At 46.5% G+C, this 20745-nt stretch overlaps 1 protein-coding gene across 1 annotated transcript in view; it reads left to right on the plus strand.

The window, feature by feature from the left end:
- The window catches only part of COMMD5 (COMM domain containing 5), a 28599-nt gene extending 11100 nt beyond the window's left edge, over positions 1-17499 (plus strand). Inside the window, exons 4-7 of the mRNA XM_084813736.1 lie at positions 3338-3388; positions 9914-10009; positions 14459-14534; positions 16789-17499. Of these exons, the coding sequence (XP_084669862.1) occupies positions 3338-3388; positions 9914-10009; positions 14459-14534; positions 16789-16890 (325 nt within the window). The 3' untranslated portion in view covers positions 16891-17499. The remainder of the gene's footprint in view (positions 1-3337; positions 3389-9913; positions 10010-14458; positions 14535-16788) is intronic.
- The last annotated feature ends 3246 nt before the right edge of the window (positions 17500-20745 follow it).

A 20745-nucleotide genomic window follows, 5' to 3' on the forward strand; every position in this document is an offset into this window, starting at 1 on the left:
CTGTGGCCACTGTTGGGCCCAGGCCAACTGTCAGTGATTGCTAAGCCCTCCCACTGAGTAGTGAGGCAAAAGAGACTCGCTGTGTAGTCCAGAAACCCTTTATTCGGTTAATAAAACCCTTTCACACCTGTAGCAGCACGCCTACTTAGCTAAACAAAGCAAGGCAGTTGCCTGTCAAATCCAGTGGATGGTTTCCACCATGCCCAGGCTTTTACCAGGATTCTCCTTCAGGGAGGGCCCTCCTGACCCAAATCTGACAGGCAGCCAGTCTGGCAGATCACCTCCCACCTCTCAACTCTGCCTGCTTAACTCTTCGCCAAATTCTGGTGTCTGTCAGCTCCGGTGCTCCCTTCCGCTCTGACAAAGGATGAGTTCCCACAGGGAGCGGGGTGACCAGGGCCTCCTGTTCAATAAGCCCCTGGGAAGACTCATCCCTGACTCCTGGAGAGTCTTGGGGAATTTCCTCCCCCGCTTCCTGTCTTGGCTGGGCTGCTTCTAGCTCTGTCTCCAAATCTGAATCAGAGTCTGAAACCAAACCAGGGAGCTTCAGCCCAGTCCTGACACCAGCCCCTGAGGGCAGAACCTGTGGGTGACCGTGTCTGGCATCTCTCCAGCCTGTTCTCACCCCTAGCCTGACTCTGCCTTAAAGAATCTTTTCTGACCTCACCTCGATAAACACACAGGGAAGTTGCGTTAACCACAGCTTGCTCTGTAATTGTTTGCCTGGCTTCCTCTTCCCTGTCTCTCAAAGCTAAGCTCAGGGAGGGGAGGGAGAGGCGGAAACCTATCGGGTTTGCGCTGAATTTCCACTGCACCTTGCTGTGCGCATTTCAGCCTCGACACAAAGGATTCCTTACGTCTCATCGTCTGCCCTACATAGGGCGTGTTTACATTGGGATTCCAGTTTAGCACTTCGGAAACATGTGCCTGTTGCAGTGACCCAGTTCATTCTGTCACACAAGGATTGCAGACAACAACTGCGTCCTTGGGAAAGGTCTTGTTAGGGTGGCATCCCCGGAATTTTAGTGCTTCAAACAACAGCCAATGCACTGTGGTGTAAGAAGCTTCAGGTAAAACCTCTCCTAAGAACCCAACTTGTGCCTGAACATGGATGGAAGGCAAAGGAGGAACGTTAGAGCTGTTGGGCGATTCAATAAGTATTGGTGGGTCGATCACGTGCCTTTTAACGGGTTATGACACTTTAAATTGGGTGTGGAACCTTGGGCCCCAGGGGCCAGACCCAGCCCTCTTGGGGTCCTAAACCAGCCCTCCAGGTTTTCCTGGAAGGCCACATCCCCTTCCCCCTGACCATCAATTGTTTGGTGGTTTCAGGCCCAATTCAGCTGGGGGGAGGGGAAGGAAGCTGGAGGATTCTTCATACAGTGGCCCCACCCCCTCCCCACCCATGGGAACACTCCCTTTACCTTCCCCCCAAGGTTGGTTTTCCGACTTCATAGAGACACGGTTCTCTGTGTGCCGGCTGGGAGGGGGCAGGATGCTTGGACTCCTGGGTCCAAGGTTGGAGCACTGTCTCCAACCTCAGATACAGGAATCCAAACTATCCTATGCCCCCCCCCCCGACACTGTCTAGGGGGCATGGGATTGCTCTCTTGTTGGCCTTTGTACAGCTTTCCCCAATTCTGAAAGGTTAAAATTCCTCTCCTGGGGCTTAGTTACTGGCAGTAAGCTTTAAGGTACAAAAAAAAAAAAAAAAACGGTCCTCCAACTCCCAGCATTCCCCAGCCAGCATGGCTGGGTGGGGCATGTTGGGAGTTGCAGGCCTTTTTTTCTGTCTAAACATGCATAGGATTGCAGCCTTAAGCTAACATGTGCTGGGATTTGGGGCCCTCTTTTGCCTTTGGACCTGTCCATCACTGGGATGCAGCCTTCAAGAGCTGGTCCGCAATGAAATTTGGCCCCTGAGCTAAAAAGGGATCAGCACCCCTGTTTTAAATACATATGCATATAGCCAGAATCATGTGTGTGAAGGAAATATCCAAGGCAGGTTGGGTTGAACAGTCAGAAATGTATTAAAGCACATCACAGTTATGGGAGAGATGACCCTGTGTCTCACCAAAAAAAAGAAACAGGATGCATTTATAGAGACTGAAAGTTGGGAGAACAAAGAAAATACACTACGCGTGCTCAAGGGCTAATTTAGCTCAGCAACAGTCTTACCAGCACAGCTGCTTTCTTACCTTTAGGGTTGAGCTTACTTTGGTGGTTAGGAATGTCTTGCTTATTGTGAGCAAGTTTCAGTTAGCTTCTCATGGACAAACACATACACATTCTCTCAATCCCATCAGGCACCTCGTCTGGACCAAACTACTTACAAGGCCTAGTCAGGCCTACCTTCACATATGCATGTAGCCAGAATCTTGCCAGCTGACCCAAGCTGCTTGAGGAGGTGCAGTAAACCCCTCCCCGGCCCCCAAGTCCAGGTGCATCATACCAGTGGAGACTGGTGGTGCTGTTTTCAGTGGGGCTGTGAATCCATCGTGGGTTTCAGCCAAAACTCGAAAGAAGCTATCCAAGGTGCTGAGCCCTATCCCCCAGATGGGTTCAGCACCTTGGACAGCCCCTTTAGAGTTTCTTCTGCTTCTGATTGAAACCCAGAATGGATTCACAGCCCCACCAAACTGGGAGCCACCAGCTTCCGCTGCATAGTGTGGTGTAGTGGCTAGAGCGTTGCAATGGGAGTCAGGCAATCTTGGTTCTAGTCCCCACTTGGCCATGGAAGCTCACTGGCTGACTTTGGGCCAGTCACAGACTCTCAGCCCCACCTACCTCACAGGGTTGTTGTGAGGATAAAATGGAGAGGAGGAGTATTATGTACGCCGCCTCATGTTGCTTAAGGAGGAAAAAAGATATAAATGTAATAAATAAATTAAACCAAGTTACCTTGGCACCTGAGGCAGAAAACCCCTCTCGCTGATAGTAAGAATGCAATAATAAAGTAATGACTAACAATTTGCTGCCTTTTCAGGACACCAAAAATCTGCTGCCTCAGGCGGTAGCCTCGCTCTGCTGGTAGGGCTGGCTCTGATCTCTTTCACTCTCTCCCCCGGCCTCCTTTAATTTGTTCTAAAGTTTTTCGCTACTCAGGGAAAAGGGTCTTGCACCAGATTATAATACAGGAAGCCTTTTTAAAGAGAACTTGCCAGTTTAATTAGTTGCTCTGCAGAAGGAAATGCTAATGTTAATTTTTTTTTTCCTTTGCTCCCTATTTAATTGTACACCAGAGCCCAAGCGGCCTTTACAAACAAAGGAGTCAGAGAATTCTTCTCCTTTGGGTTCATTTGCTGTTTTCTTCCATTTGTCCTTTTCTCTGTTTAAGGATTCCGGAAGATTTCATCTCAGACTTTGCCACCATAGCCTTTGGGAACAGGTTAGTAAGTCAACTGCAACCTCGTCCTTTAGGTTTGTATGTACTGAACCATATTTCATTCCATAATATCTTCATCCTCAGAAGACCAGTAAAAAAATAACTGCAGCAGCCTACAAAGAAAAACCCTGTCAGCCTGTCCTCATATACCTATCTGATATAGGGCAGCCCTGGGTCAGCCTTCTTGGAGAAAGAAAGTTTGCTAGCCATGGGCAAGTGGCTACTATATGACAGTGGTTCCTAGCCTGGAGTCCCAAAGGGAGGCATTCATTCCCCTTGGGGGATAATTTCAGGGATAGGCAACCTGGAGCATTTCAGGGACAGGCAACCTGGAGCCCTCCAGATGTTTCAGACTGCAACTCTGACCAGTGGCCATGCTGGCTGTGGCTGATGGGAGAAGTTGCTTCCAATAACACCGGGGGACCCAAGGTGGAAAACCACTGCAGCATATGCTGTAAGCCGCATGCAGTGAATTTCTGGGTGATCCTGGGCCAGTCAGTATCTCTGAGCCTAACGTACCTTGCAGGGTTGTTGTGAAGATAAGATGGGGAGGGAGAGCTCCAGTACTTCACCCTGAGCTCCTTGGAATAAGGGTGGAATTTTTAAAAACCTCTTAATATATAATTCATAATATCTATGCCCTTGTACATTGTGTAAGGTTTGATTATTTCATTTTCAACAAAGCAAGCTCCTAGTCCTTATGGCCGCAGAGACCAAGCTCCTAATTGGTGTTTGGAAGGAGCTGTGAAAGGCTTGGCTCAGAAGACAGTAGTAGGAGGGAAGTGATCAACAAGGCTTCAGTGTTCTTTTTACTGCTTTGCAAGCATTGTCGCAAGCTATGTTGGGGGATTTCTGAGACGGTCTTGAATCTTTCAATGCAATTTCACAGGGTAAAACTTGCCTTGGGATTCAAACTTAGGGCTTTAGTGATTCCTGTCAGGCTTCATTTATCTGATAGCAAAATATGTCAGTACTGCTTCAAATCCAGATGGATCGGAAGCCCCTTATCCCCTTCTCCTTTTGCTTTTGGGAGAGAGTGGGAGGGTCCCACGGGAAGCATTGATTGTTTTCCCCTTGTGTCACGTTTGTAAAGACCTTAAACCTATCAAGGAATGATAACTCTCCAACAGGGAATCCTGAGTAAATATCACAAGTCATTCATCTTTTGCCTAGCCATGTTTCCATTGTCCCACCCAACCGAGACAGATTTGGAATTTTAATTCAGTTATGGGAAAGCTTGGAGCCTTGTCGCTCTTAGAAAACTGCAATTTCCTAGGGTGTGTTAGGGGAAACCATGACAGTTTTAACTGTTCTGGGTTTGCAGTGTAGATGGAGTCAAAGGGAGATCCAGACAGAGGGCTTCTAGCACTACCATCTGGGCGCCCTCTGTGTCTCAAACGTCCTCTTGCTCATCACAGACTGGAGTCTAGATTGGCCTTCCCCAACCGGGCACCTTCCAGGTGTGCTGGACTGCAATTCCCATAATTAAGAACATAAGAAGAGCCCTGCTGGACCAAGAGTCCATCTAGTCTGGCATTCTGTTCATACAGCTGCCCACGGGAAACCCACAAGCAGAACATGGGCGCAACAGCACCCTCCCACCCACGTTCCCCAGCAGTTGGTGTACATAGGCATACTGCCTCTGATACTGGAGGCTGCATAGAGCCATCAGGACTAGTAGCCATTGATAGCCTTCTCCTCCAGGAATTTGTCTAACCCCCTTTGAAAGCCATCCAAATTGGTGGCCATTACTGCATCTTGCAGTAGCAAATTACACAGTTTAACTGTGTGCCGTACCACTAGGTAAGGGCTCATAGCTTGTCCTTAGTTGCACAGAGCAAACCAGGCTGACCAACTGAAATAACAAGCGTGCATAGCGCTGGATTGAAGATGGGCTCAGCTGTCAGTCCAGCTTGTCTCCCCTTCTGTACAGGGAGCACCTCACTTCTTTAAAAAAATCCTGTATGTGCATTTTAATAATAATAATAATGTCCTGCAACAAACAGTGTGGAATTCTCCTGTTGCAGTGTAGAATTCATTTCATTTCTGTACTGGCCAATAGCCGAAGCTCTCTGGGCAGTTCACAAAAATTAAAACCACAAAGCACAGCATAAAACAACATAAAATATGAAAGCTTAAAACCACAATGTAACAGTACAACCAGAATAAAACCTAGCAGCAATGCAGAGATTTAAAATACAGTTTTAAAACAGCAAAGCTAAAAGACTAGAAAGCTAAAATGCTAAAATTCTGAGAGAATAAAAAGGTCTTCACCTGGCACCAGAAGGAGTAGAACGTAGATGCCAGGCAAACCTCTCTAGGGAGCTCATTCCGCAGCTGTGGGGCCACAGCAGAAAAGGCCCTCTTTCTGGTAGCCACCCTCCTCACTTCCTTTGGCAGGGGCTCATGGAGAAGGACCCCTGAGGATGATCTTATGGTCTGGGCAGGCACATATTGGAGGAGGCGATCCCTCAGATAACCTGGCCCCAAGCCGTTCTCTGAATGCAGTGTGGAATGCTTCTCTTCACTGTTCTGGTCAGTGAGCCATGCCCTTCTCCACGATACCCCATTCCATCCCCCTCCTGCCCATCCCTCACCCCCAAATAATCTGTTAAACTGACCTTGTCAATTTCGAATGAAGCCATCTTGCCAAATAGACTTCTTGTCAGGATTCCTTTTGAACCAATGAACTTCAAACGAATCAAACACAGACAAGAGGCTTCAGTCTACAGCTTTTAATCCATTACCACAAAGGGTCATACAGATTTCAAATTCTCAGTGACTCTCAGTCTGCAAGGAAATGCCTTCAGGGGGTTCAAAAGGTGGCTATGAAAGTTGCCCACCATTTGAAAGAAAGGCGGTCTCACTAGCCTAACTTAAGGGGTGGGGGGAAGTCTCTGTCTCTCGTGAGGCTTCTAAGCGCCACTGTTCACACAGGGCCAATTGGGTAGACCATCTAAGTTCCACCCCGGCCTTCTCCCTCTTGGCTCCGCATCTGCACCTGACATCTATTAATTCCCCAAACCCCACCTCTCCCTGTTCGCTATCTCTCACAGGGGGCGGGGTGAAGAGGGACCTTGAAACTTGAGGTGCCTGCCTAGACTGCCCAGTCTAGGCTGCCCAGCTGGACCTGCCTAGACTGCCCAGTCTAGACTGCCCAGCTGGACCTTGAAACTTGAGGTGCCTGCCTAGACTGCCCAGTCTAGGCTGCCCAGCTGGACCTGCCTAGACTGCCCAGTCTAGACTGCCCAGCTGGACCTTGAAACTTGAGGTGCCTGCCTAGCCATGTCTGGACTAGCCTGGGAAAATACCTCCCCCATGTCTGGTGGTTCTTCAGAATCTGAAATACTATCCCACTCCCTGTGCTGAGAAACACTGCTGACACTTCTTTTCCTCTTCTTGTTTTTCTTAGTAAAGGCATTGACTGCAGGTTTTTGATTCCTTCTTTGAGGTAAGGCCCATCTTTGCTGACACAGATACACCCAAGAGTACACTCATCGGCTGTCTGTCCTCTCAACCTAAAGCTAAGAAGTAGGTTAGCTGGGCTGGGTGTGGAGCCTGGGAGATGGCAGTCCTCAGAGGATCATTAGCCAAGTCCTGGAACGTTATCAAAATGGTGGCTTCTCCATATTGGCAACCTGCTAGAAAGGGCAGCCATGCAGTCTGGCTGGAAAGAATGCCCCAGAAGCTAATTTAATATTGTCCCAATTTCAAGGAAAATATCCATGCAGTGGATTCTAGAAGTTTCCACATAGACAGCTGAGCTGGAATCTCAGACTTTGAGTGCCTCCAGATGAGGGTTTTTTCATGCTTCATTCTCAGAATTTTATGGAGGGTCCAGACATCATCGTCTTCAACTTGTTACCTTCCTGTGTTTTCCCACCGTTTCTTCCGTCTTTCTTCTTTCTACAAAAAAAATGAATTCATGAAGAAAAGATGAAACAGCCACACAAATATCTTTTGATTGGTAACGTTGCAAGCCCTCTGCCTGAAAGCTCCCTTTGACTCCATCTACACTGCAAACCCAGAACAGTTAAAACTGTCACAGTTTCCCCTGACATACCCTAGGAAATTGCAGTTTTCTAAGAGCAAGAAGGCATCTAGCTTTCCCTCAATTGAATTAAAATTCCAAATATGTCTCAGGTGGATGGGAAAGTGGAAACAGGGCTAGGCAAAGGAAGAAAGAAATGACTTGTGATATTTACTCGAGGAACACCCGAAGCCTCTAATGGGATTATTATTTGCAACCACCAATTATAAGATAGATGGGTTGCTTATCCATTCCAGAAAGTAAGTGGCATTGAAATACTCTGTAGGCCAGATTCACAGGACAAAACGTTTTATAAGCAATAATAATTCAGCAACTGAGGCAAAGTTCAAGTTAGTAGGTCTCCTGTACAACCTCATTCTGATATTTTGTTTGCACACCTCTACAAACAGATGGCATTTTTGTCTTTGCGTCAGATCTTGGTTTGTGGGGTGTGTGTTTTTCTGTGTATGAGATTTATGTGCTTCCTATAAAGTTAATGACTGCCAGGCACCAGAAACAATTTGCTGCATTCACACATAACTCTAAGCCATGGTTTATGTTGCCCATGGTTTGTTGCTTTAGTCATGACTTCTCTTGCAGACATACAAACAAACCGCGGCTTGTTTTCTCTACTTCTGGATTGTTTCCTGCCCATTTTGCCAACCTTCAGAGTGGTTAAGACTGCTCTGTTTCAGGGCAGACGGCAGTTCAAACAAGCCGAGGATAAGCCACAGTTCGGGGTTCAGACATTACAACAAACCATAATTTAAACAAGCCAGACTTTGTAAGCCAACAACAAACCATGCCTTCCATTTGTGGTTTATAGCTGCTTAACAAACCGTAGTTGGTTTGCGGGGATGGGTTCAGACACAGCAACAAACCAGATTTCAACAAACCACACCTTGGCTTAATATTATGCATGAACTTGGCCTTAGTGTGTAAATTTACATGGAAAAAAACCCAGAAGGTGCCACACTTCTTAAAATTCTGCAAAACTGCTCATGCGGGAAGGGAGTTCATGATGCACAGGTGTTGGCCAATTTGCACTGTGCATAACTGGCTTTTGTTAGAACTGTTTTTCCTGTGAGCTATACTGTAGGGACGACTGTGTACATTTGGTAAGAGCATGAGGAGTGCACTTCTTTTTATGTTTATTTGTGTGCATCCTTAAATGCTTTAAGTGCTTTTTTCTGTAGAAAAACACATTGATAGGTGGTGAGTTTGATTCCTGCTGGATAAGAAGGTTCTGCAAAATCATAAAAGCTACCCGGGAGAGTTTTGAGTGTTACATAAGGAACATAAATCTAGTCAGTTTACCATATTCTTAACAGGATGGCATTTGGCCATGTGCCAGGGCTGTGCTGTGATGTTATTTGGAAATGAACTGGATGCTGACTGCAGGTGCTGGATTCTGATGCAGTATTTTTCCCTCATGCACGGGGGGAAAGATACATTTATTTGGGAAGGGTTTCACTGATGTTTAATCACCGCATCTCAAAAAGGATATCGTAGGGCTGGAAAAGGTATATAAAAAGGCAACTGAAATGATTAGGGGGCTGGAACAACTCCCCTGCGAGGTAGAGTTACAGTGCATGAGACTTTTTCATTTAGAAAAACTGGCAGGACAGATGACTGAGGTTTATAAAAGTATGCATGGTGTGGAGAAAGTGGATACAGGGACATTTTTCTCCTCTCAGTACTAGAAGCCGGGGTCATCCACTGAAGCTGAAAGGTGGGAGACTCAGGATAGACTGAAGGAAGGGGAGTCGCTCGGTGGTAGAGCACCTGCTTTGCATGCACAAGGTCCCAGGTTCACTCCCCGGCATCTCCATGTAGAGCTGGAAAAGAACTCCTTTCTGAAACCCTGGAGAGCTGCTCTCAGTCAGTGTAGGCAATATGGAGCAAGAAAGACCAGTGGTTTGACTATGTATAGTGCAGCATCCCATGTTCACACAGCACATAGTTAAACCACGATATTTGCTCCCACAAGGTATGGTGATGGCCAGCAATGTGGACAACTTCAGGAGGGCATTAAGCAAATTCATAGAGGATAAGGCTAGCAATGCTACTAGTCATGATGGAGAACATGCTACCTCCAGAATCACAGGCAGCATGCCTCTGAATACCAGTTAGAGGAGGGACAGCTTGGAATTGTCCTCATGTCCTGCTTGCGGCTGGTGGTGGTGGTGTAGTGGTAAATTTTGAAGTGCTGGTGCTCATCATGACATTTCCCATAGCCACGTCCCCAAGAAGAGTCCAAAAACGCAGGCAGCTGTGTTGCTCTAAATCGGCAAAGAAGTTATAGCAGTTTTCATCTCCCCTCAATACTTTGAATTACAACAGGGAACAATATATTGTTGCTGGGTGCGCTCACAAAATGGCTGCCATGGGGTGGGCTTTCCTCATTCATAAAACGGCTGCCATGGTGGGCATGGCCGGGCACAAAATACTAATTGTCCAGAAGGCAAAAGTGTTTCTCTGTTTTTTCTCACCGGCAGGCGACCTCTTCTTGAAGCCACAATTCAGAAACAGGCCAATAAACTGCCTAGAATCAACAACTTCAGGTGGAGAGTAGATGTAGCTGTTTCTACCAGGTACAGAACAGCCTGTCCATATAACCACACGGTGTGTAGTTTGGGGTATGAGGCTTAAATCTCCTTGGGCTGCCACTTCTGTTTCGGAACTGAGGTTTAATAGTGGACGGTAAGAGTTGGTACTGGATCAGCTCCTGAAAATGACATCCGCTGTTAGATTACGTCACTGTTTCCCAAGCCTCCCATGACTGTATAAGATTACAGTTGATGACTGGGTTCACACAACACGATAACCCATACTAAAGTAGGATGTACGAAAGTCACTTACCTTTCGCGGATTATGTTGATTGGGGGGGGAGGCGTTCCGTCCCTCCCCCCGGAATCCTCGACGGGGAGGAGGCGCTCTGTTCCTCCCCCCCGGAATCCTCCGCGGCTGGCTGTGCTCCGCGGCAGCTCCGCAGAGCAGCCAGCCAGGCCCAGCCAGCCCAGAGCCCTCCGCAGTCAGATTTCCGTCCACGGAGGGCTCTGGGGGGGGGGGGGGGGAATGCGTACGCAAATGGCAGCAGCTATGGCCGCCGCCATTTGCGTTCCTTATTTTTGCCGTCTTAATCTACGTAAGTATTTACATAGATGGCAAAAATAAGGGGAATGCAAATAGCGTAGCCGCCGCCATTTGCATACGCCTTTTTTTTTTTTTTACCCAGTCGTTTTAGGCTACGTAAAAACTTACATAGCCTATCACGTCTCTGTAAAAAAAAACAACCTGCAAATGGCGGCGGCGGCAGCCAGTCGGAAGACCAGCTGGAGCCGTGGCCGCCCGGAACATCCGCCCCAGGTAAATCCCGTCCCGGGGGGGATCCACGGAGGGGCGGGGGGGTGGTAGGCCGTTCCACCACAGATTTCGGGGGGCCGAATGCACTGGCATTCGGCCTCACCGAGATCCGTGGCGGAATTCTCTGCCATCCCTACACTAAAGGCTGAGTGTGAGTTGCAGTTGAAACGTTGTTGCTGAAACATAGAATCAGAGAATAGTAGGGTTGGAAGGGGCCTGTAAGACCATCGAGTCCAACCCCCTGCTCAGTGCAGGAATCCAAGTCAGTGCATCCTTCACAGATGGCTGTCCAGCCTCGTCTTGAATGCCTCCAGTGTGGGAGAGCCCACCACCTCGCTACGTCATTGGTTCCATTGCCGTATTGCTCTAACAGTCAGGACGTTTTTCCTGATGTTCAGCCGGAATCTGGCTTCCTGTAACTTGAGCCCATTATTCCGTGTTCTGCCCCCTGGGATAATTGAGAAGAGATCTTGGCCAACCCAAAACATGGGTTGCTGTGCTGTCTGAACCCAGCTGCAATAACAAACCATGATTTGTTAACCACAAACAACCCACAGTTTACAACCCAACAACAAAAAATGGGTTCTCTTCATGGGTTGTTCATGATTAACCCTGGGTAGGCCAGCAAACCATGAGTTAAATAAAGCATGAGTTAGTGTTGTGTTGTGTGTGAACCAGATCTATGTGGGGCTGCCCTTAAAGACAGTTTGGAAACTTATTTGTTATGTTTATTATTCAAATTTATATACCGCTTTCCACAAAGGTATCAAAGCAGTGAACATAAAATACAGTGGCATAAATATAACAATAAAAACAATACAATACAAATTAATCAGCAGTAAAATTGCACATTCTGCTGTGTGCTACGAACCATAGCTTCAGTTATGTACCTGGTCCCATCACTCTCTGCTAGTAGGTGGGCAGTGAAGACTGTGTTATGCCGGCAAGCTTTTAAGTAAATGTGGTTTTAAGATATAGCTTTTATTTCTTGCTGCCTGTGTTTGATGATGTTTTATGCCAGAGGTGGGGCACCTGTAGCCCTCCAGTTGTTCTTGGACTCCCAATTCCCATCAACCTCAGTCAGCACAACTAATGGCTAGGGATGATGGGAGTTGTAGTCCAAGAACATCTGGAGAGCCACAGGTTATTCACCCCTGTTTTATGGAGTTGACTTAAGGGGGGTGGGATGTATAACTTTTTGCTGTAAACCACTGTGGGCAGGATACTACTAATAATCATAATATCATAATCATAATATTAACTACCTGCTCACAGTGGAGGCTGATTAGAAGGGAGTAAATCCAGAGCAGGTAACCTTGCAGAGTGCACTCCCCTCTGTTGGTGGATACTCTGGGTGCACAAGTAATTTCATTAATTTATTTCTCATGGAAAACTAGCAGTTCACTCACAGCGCTCCATTGTACCCTGGAATATGGCCTGATTCAGTCATTCACCAGTCATCACTGGCTGCAGTTCCCCTGTTTTTCTGGTATGGGCCAGGATTCCTGGATGGGCTGTCTGCCACTTCCATGGATCTGCTGGCCATAGCTTTGTGCTGCAGCCAGCAGCGGAGGCAGGGAGCTGATCTGCTGATACTGCTTTAGTTGGAGAAGCCTGACCTGTTGAACAACTCCCTTCCCAGACTGGGCAGTTAAGGGAACCTCATGCTGATGCTTCTCTGGAGTCGAGAGCAGTACACTGACGAGAGAGAGAGAGAGAAAGAAACCCACAACTGTGCCAAGGAAAGACTGGAAAACATGCAATTAAATATTCTTCATGTCGGTTACACAAGCAAACCTCCCTGGGACGGCGTGGGTTCCATTTCTGGATTTTCTTCCTTCTCGTTTTCCATCCCTCACAGCCTTCCCCAGGAACATCCTGTTTATCATCTGGCATCAGCCTTTACTTAGAAACATGGAGGGACTTCGGTCCTGGCCATCCGGCTCTTATGTCTGCTTTTTTCTGTCCAAATTCTGGCAGCATGTACTGGTAGGCAGAACCGGCACCCTCAATGATTCATCTGCTGCTCTTGGGGTCACTGTCTGGGGGACTATAGAAATAAAACAAGACTGCCTCTGAGATGGGCTCTTTATTCAGCTCGGGCAGGAAGGTCTTGTGAGCATTTTCAGAGAGATGTGTCCCAGCAATGTGGGAATTTTAAATCTGAGCATTTCCAATGCTCTAAATGGATTTGGATGTGATTTAGCATGTCTGAATGATGTATGCTTTGGGTTTTTATGTGTGCCCTCCTTTATTTATTTATTGCATTTATACTCTGCCTTTTTCCTCTTGCAAGGAACCCAAGGCAGCTTACATTATCCTCCTCCTCTCCATTTTATCCTCACAACAACAACCTTGTGAGGTGGGTTGGGCTGAGAGTCTGTGACTGGCCCAAAGTCACCCAGTGAGCTTCCATGGCCGAGTGGGGACTAGAACCCGGATCTCCCAGCTCCTAGTCCAACACTCTTGCCACTACACCACACTGGCTCTCACACTTTTAACCTATTCCTTCCCCACACCACCCCCTCTACAAATAAATAGGCTGTGTGGTGGTAGGGGGCTTCCTTTCAGTCATCGGGCAGGGAGGGGGGTTAATTAAATTTGGAAACTGCCCAGTTTGACTTGTACCGTTATCCATTCATTCTGGTACCAATTACTTTTCTGAAACAAGGCTTCTTTAGAAATGCACGGTTTTCCACAGAAAACTCCATTGGTGGGATTTTCCCACTCCCCATCTCCACCACTGTTGCATTCCTGTGCATCAGTTTGTTTGGGGGGGGGGGGAGGTGCTATCCTGCTGAGAAACGCTGGCACTTGTAATGTTTACAGAAATAAACCATACTGCTAGAAGAGAGGGAGAGCACCGTTTGTAGGATTGGGAGCAGCATTGGATGAGAATAGACCTATGAGGCAAGCGAGTGGGAGCAGGAGAGGAGAAATGACAGTCCTAAAATTGCTGGCACAAGGGGCATTGTTAGACCTGGGCTCATGGGGCCTCAGCCCCAAATCTGTTCCCCAGGGTCCTGAGTGTCTAGTGGTGCCAATGGAAAGGGTTTTTTTCTCAGTTTAATTGCAATGCAGGGGGCAGTTTCCAAGGGAGATTGCAGCCGAGGAAGGAAGGGTTAACTCTTCCCTCCCCACATGCTGCAACATGCGCACACGTGCGCGCGCGCGCACACACACACACACACACACACACACACACCAGCCTTCCTCTGCATGGAAATGAAGCTTAGGAAAGAAAGAAAAAAACTTTTCCCATTGGTGTGGAATGGTCTGGGTCAGGGCACAAATTAATTGAAGAATGTACTTGATTTCATTTGGATGAAAAATTAATTGGCTTCCTGTGAAATTTAAATAAATTCTTGTAATAATGCCTACTTTTCCAAATTAGATATAAATTAGCATATGCTGATTTGTGTTCTGTACAAGAGATCCTGCCTGGCATTATAATGTATAGCAAGTGTGAGCAACTTCAGAGAGTCCAGAGGGGGCAATTCACCACCCCCAGAACTCAGCACGGGCTGCACACACACACACACACACACACACGGCCATAATTTCTGCCGCCAAATTGCCGCAGCATTCTGACCCTGTTTTAGGCATCTTATAAAAGACTCCGTTTTAGGCACCTTATCGTACATTGCTCTAATGGTAATAATTGTGATTGGTTCCAGCTCCTTGGCTCGTGCCTTGCAGCCGTCCATTTTGATGCAACTGAAGCTTTCAGACGGGTCAGCACATCGCTTTGAAGTAAGTCTTGCTAACGCTATAGGAAGTGAGTCCCATTAAATTATTTGCAGGATGCTGAATCACTATTACAAGAAGAGTGAAACCTTCAGAAACTATCTGTTTTCACCAGATCATTCTGTGCTCACTTGTGAAACAACCTTTCAGAGAATTCCACACACGTCTATGCCATTTATAAGAGAGCTCCCACAATGCCCTGCAAATCCCTTTATTTCTGATGTGCAGGCAGCGGGTGCCGTTAGTTATGCAGCCAAAATGGCACCACCCAGGCACAAGAGGGAAGTGGCAATGTAGTTCTGCGTTAATTAATGTGGAACACAAAGGTGCGATCTTGTGGATATGCAGTAATTTTCCAAATGGCAAATTTCCCATTTTGCCTACACATTGGCTTGGAAACCTCATGGAGTCACTCTTAAACATGGAGCTTATGCCCTCAACAAGCTTAATTTGGAAGGTGACGTCTGATGTGGGAGGCAGATTGGTATGTTACAATAGGGCTAAGTAAGTAGCCATTGCTCCAGCTTCTCTCTAATCCAGTCCATGAATCTAATGAAGGGATTTAACAAACTGAGGAAAGAGAACCTAAGCTTGTCAGGCAGGCTGAAAGTGAAATAGATTTTTCAGAGGTCACATTTCTATAAGTCGGCACCCTCGTGGCTAAGTGTTCGAGATTATGTAACTTTCTATATTCTGTTTATCCTGTGCTTTCCAGGAGAAGAATAGAGGGAAATGTTAACTATTTCCGAATCTGCAGATTTCCTTTATATTAAGTTATGCAGCCAGAGAGTTGATGTTTGTTGGGGGGGGAGGGGGGAGAGATACTGTGTTGTTGTTTTGCTTTAATAGAATGTTTTTGTAATCAGGGCTGCAATTTACAATCAGTTCATCAGTTTAATTTTGATCAATGTGTCCCCAGTTCATCGGTCAGCGGATTTTTAAAAGCAAATTAACTATTTGTAATACAAGTGCTCATAAAACCTTTGGGTGGTACATATCTTCACAATACCTCTGCGACAAGTGCATGCATCATTTAAAAGCAAAATACGCTTTTTCGCTGTTTAACCTATCACTTTTGCACATTTGCAAATGTATGTAGATTTAATCAGTTAGTTTAATCAGCTGAAACTCATACAGTTCATTGAAGATTTCTTTCATTGGATGACAGCCATAATAATAAATAGTCTACATAAGGATGTAGCCATTTGAACATAAGATCGCTCTTGCCTGCTTCAATTTTTTTTAAAAAATATGAGATGTTCCTCAGACAGTAGTTATTAACAAGTTTCTGCCTCCTCGCCTGTAGTGAGTAAAAATGGATTCGAAGTGACCAGGAAAGAATATGTTTGTGCTTTTTTTATATGCCACATATTTATTTATGGCATTTCTATATTTATTATAAGTTTATAATGGCCAGTAGCCAAAGGTCTCTGGTTACTGAGTAGCACAGCATAGATATGAGTAGCTTAGCCACATCTGGGCCAGAACTTTTGGCAGGCCAGCACCTTTTGGAGGGCTTATTGTCAAAACTGCCATTAGTCAGAATATGCTTTCATTTTTACAGACATACAGGTAACCCAGTTGTATCAGTTGTTCCCAGATTTCTCCTCCTTGGGATCTGTCCTCCATTACATGAGGGACTTCTTCAAGCTAAAGATATGGCTCACTTACCATACAGAGATCATATCACGATTAGGAATGCTAGAGCAGTGGAAGCTGCTGGCTCCATTGTCAGTGGGGCGGTGAATCCGCTCCAGGTTTCAGTCAGAACTCTAAAGGACCTGTCCAACACGCGCCACATCTTGAATAGCTCCTTTGGCGTTCTGACTGAAACCCAGAGTGGATTCACCACCCCGCCAACATCGGAGCCTCCAGTGTGGTAGAGGATTTCATTCGCATTTTTAAGTCAGCCAACTTGATTCGCACTTCCCAGATTAATATTCAGATTGGAGCGCAGTGATCCTTTGTTTTTTGCACTTTTCTGAATCTTGTAGTACAGTTCTTGCCTCAAAAAACATACCAAACTGTGTATAAAAATGTATATTTGGGGTTAAAACACATACAGAAATGTGCATTTTGTGAAAGAGAAAACATGTCCAAAAATGTGAATTTTTGTGCAGTTTTCTTATAATTTTTTAAATGCACATAGATCTGGAAACAGGATGGAACAGACTTATAAATGAATACACACAAAGCTTATACGAACTAGAAATAGAAATAGACTGATCCGTCTGAACTTTTAAAAAATTTTATATTCCAGGTGCCAGTTGCAAAGTTCCAAGAATTAAGGTACAATGTTGCTCTGATCCTGAAAGAGATGAATGACTTGGAGAAAAGAAGTGTTCTGAAGATTCAGGACTAAAGGTTTTCTGATTAAAATAATCAGGACTTGCAGATGACATGGGAACCACCCCAAAAAGCAGAACAAGGAACTCCTGTTTTGCAGAGACATGTAGTTTTGCAGTAACATAACCTTTTTGATACCAGCTGTAAATATTCTCCTGTTCATGTGTTGAAAGGTGCTTTTTTTTTGTTTTACCTGCTTTTTTGTTTTATTTTTAATTCTGCATATAAACACAATAGCATTCTCCCTGTCGATTGAGCCCATTGTTTATGATTCATCAAAACGTTCCAAAAACAGCTTCCCCTAGCGATGTTATGAAGCCCTTTCCAAATGAACTATGATTCATCCCACTAATTATTGCAGAGAGTTTGTGAGTGATCTGTTCCATCAACATGCAGGGTAAGAAAAGGGCTGGCAGATGAGCTTTCAGCTTTTCAACAGACAAAAAAACAAAACCCTTAGCTGAAAATCAGCAAAATGCGTCAGCAATGGAGTTCAATTTGTTCCTCTTAAAAAAAAAAAAAAGCAAGATGTTTGCTGCTGTACATTTTTCATGCTGCATGAAATGTATTTAAGAGAGACCTTGATGATGAAGAAGCAAGGAAATATTCCCAAACTGTGCAACTCAAGGCCTTCCTGGATTATTGGGGGGTTTTTTTGAGGAAGCTGGGATTGTCTAGATGTTAACATTTCTGCACTGCATCCAGACTTCTCTTATGAAATTGTGGATTATATCCATTGCCATTGGTGCCCTCATGGTGCTTAAAAGCAGGGTGCAGTTTCCGTTGAGGGCTGTATTCTGTCAGGGTATGCTGGCGATCCACAGAGGTGGGTGGAGCCAATGGCAAAAGTGGGGGGAGCAACCCTTCTCTCTCTCTGACATACCCTTCTCTTTCTCTCTTCCTCCCTACCCAGCGGGCTACCAGGAGAGGGACAAATTGCTCTTGCCAAAGGGCTCAGGACCGGCCCTACCATTAGGCATAGTGAGGCAGTTGCCTCAGGTAGCAGATGCTGGGGGCGACGGTGGCTGCTTCCCAGCCATTCTCATTAACCCTCTGCCTATATCCCTGTGTTGGAGGACAGAGCTGTATATGCCAACAAGCCATCCTAAACTAGCCTGCTGCTGTCTCTGGTGTGATGGAGGACACTACCGTATCGCCAGGGTTGAAGCAAGATTCCACCGCCATCCCAGCCAGGTTGTGTACATGGACCGGGAAAGGGCACCATCTTGTCCTTCACTTCAGGCAACAAAGTGTATTGGGAGGTCTTGAACGAATGTCTTAGCCGGGGAACTCGGAACTAATTACTTGTAGAGGGCTTGTGAAATTAGGCTCCCGCCCCCCCACTTTAAAATGTGACATAATGTGACATAAAGAGCCAGTGTAGTGTAGTGTAGTGGCGAGAGTGACAGACTGGGATCCAGGAGATCCGGGTTCTAGTCCCCACTTGGCCATGGAAGCTCACTGGGTGACTTTGGGCCAGTCACAGACTCTCAGCCCAACCTACCTCACAGGGTTGTTGCTGTGAGGATACAACGGAGAGGAGGAGGATAATGTAAGCCGCCTTGGGTTCCTTGCAAGAGGGAAAAAGGCGGGGAATAAATGCAATAATAAATAAAAATAAATAAATGAAGTTTAGCTTGGAAAAAAGGAGGGTAAAGGGAGACATGATAGAGGTTTACAAAATTATGCATGGTGTGGTAAATGTGGATAGGGAGACATTTTTCTCCCTCTCTCAAAATACTAGAACCTGGGTTCATCACATGAAGCTGATTGGTGGGAGATTCAGGACAGATGAAAGGAAGGGCTTCTTCACACAGCGCAGAGTTAAACTATGGAACTCGCTACCACAGGATGTCATGATGGCCACCAATTTAGATGGCTTTAAAAGGGGGCTGGACAAATTCCTGGAAGAAGAGGCTGTCAACGGCTACTAGTCCTGATGGCTCTGTGCTACCTCCAGTACCAGAGGCAGTGAGCCTATGTACACCAGTTGCTGGGGAACATGGGTGGGAAGGTGCTGTTGCGTTCGTGTCCTGCTTGTCAGTTCCTAGACTGTGTGATCAGAACGCTGGACTAGATGGACCCTTGATCTGATCCACCATGGCTCTTCTTATGTTCTAAGTCCAGATCCCTGTCCCAGGGAGCTTACAGTCTAAAGTTTAGGCACCAGCAGTTGGGAAGGGGAGGAAGAGGAATGCCAAGGAAACAAAACAAAACATGAGCAAAGACAGTTGTGCACACATAGGCTTGATTTCAGTTGGGAACGGGGGCTCTTAGGAATGAAGCAGGGGTGGGCCATTTGTGGCCCTCCAGATGTTCATAGAAGAGATGGGTTTTAAGGAGAGAGTTGAAGGGAAAGCAAGAGGTGTCTCCACTTGGGAGCAGTGGTGTCGTGGAGCAAAGGCTCGCAGGTATTCTGTGCTAGCACTATTTTTTAGCAGGAGTGCTTACATCATCTTCACCCCCCTCAGACTTCCCTGTTCCCTCTGAACTCAGCTGCAATCCTCACAATAGTTTGGGCGGGGGGATTTTCCTGGCAACAATGTATTGTTCCATGTAAAGCATTTTGGGGTAGCTTGGCTTTGACTGAGCAATTAAGAGCGCAATCATATGCATGTTTAGACAGAAGAAAGTCCTATAACTCCCAGCATTCCCCAGCCAGCCCTGCTGGCTAGGGAATGCTGGGAGTTGTAGGACTTTCTTCTGTCTAAACATGCATACGATTGCGCCTTAAGACCCATTCGCTTTACAAAAGGCCTGCTCCTAGCCAATGAAAACGTCCCAAGACCTGGTTTGTTGATACACAACAATGCAGCTGCCTGCCGTTTCAGACTCTCCTTGGGGACGTTGCTAAGGGGACTGTCATAATAAGTGCCTGCACTTCAACACTGACCACTATGCCATTGCTTGGGAGTTGCAGGCATAGGGGGAAGCGAGGGAGAGTGGGTGGAGTTTTGTAAGAGAGCAGGAGGCAGCTGGATGGTAGAGAAGGAGTCAAAGCACAGCGGTTAACTCAGCTGTTACAGGAGAGCCAGACGTCTTTGGATCTCTTATTTTTTCACCCTCTTTGTTTATTTTAACATAACCCCACCCCTTCCATCCCCAGCTGCTGTTTTCAGTGTGACTGAGCAGGTTAGGCGTTGCATAACCACTGCTGAGCAAAGCCATTTCTCCACCCCTCTGCGCTGCTTTCGGGGCAGCTTGAGGGGGCTGAGAATATTTGTGGCTCAGTAGCAGAGCGCCTGCTTTGCACACAGAAGGGCCCAGCTTCAACCCCCAGCAGGCACCTCCACGTAGGGCTCAGAAAGACCCCCATCTGAACCCCTGGAGAGTCGCTGCCAGTCAGACTGTATTGGGCTACTAGGTGGACCACTGGCTATACTTGGAATAAGCAGCTGGCTAATTCTGTTAGAACAGGTGTGGGCAACTTGTGGCCCTCTGGGTTTTTGGCCTACAACTCCCATAATCCCTCACCATTGGTTCTGATGGCCAGGGCTGATGGGAGTTGTAGTCCAAACCATCTGGAGGGCCACACGTCGCCCAGCTCTGCTGAAAAGTATGAATTTTGTCCATGACGCTTAAAGGAAGCTTCCATGTTCAGAAGTCGAATATGCCACAGAGTTCCAAATGCTAGGGAAAGGGCTGTAATTGCCTTCACCGCCTGCTTGTGGATTTATCAGTGGCATCTGTTTGGCCACCATGGAAAGCAGGATGCTTGCCTAGAAGGACCTTTGGTCCCATCCTGCACAGGATGCTTCCAAGCATCCAGCCCACCCCCTGATCAAGCAATGCAATGAAAAGCACGCCGCCACAAGCAGAAAGCAGGCACGTCAGGGAGACGATGGATGAAGAGGAAATATCTCTAGATAAG

The sequence above is a fragment of the Heloderma suspectum genome, chromosome 9, assembly GCF_057233095.1.
Source record: "Heloderma suspectum isolate Gila_16-S chromosome 9, 16-S_ref, whole genome shotgun sequence".
NCBI classification, from domain to species: domain Eukaryota; kingdom Metazoa; phylum Chordata; class Lepidosauria; order Squamata; family Helodermatidae; genus Heloderma; species Heloderma suspectum.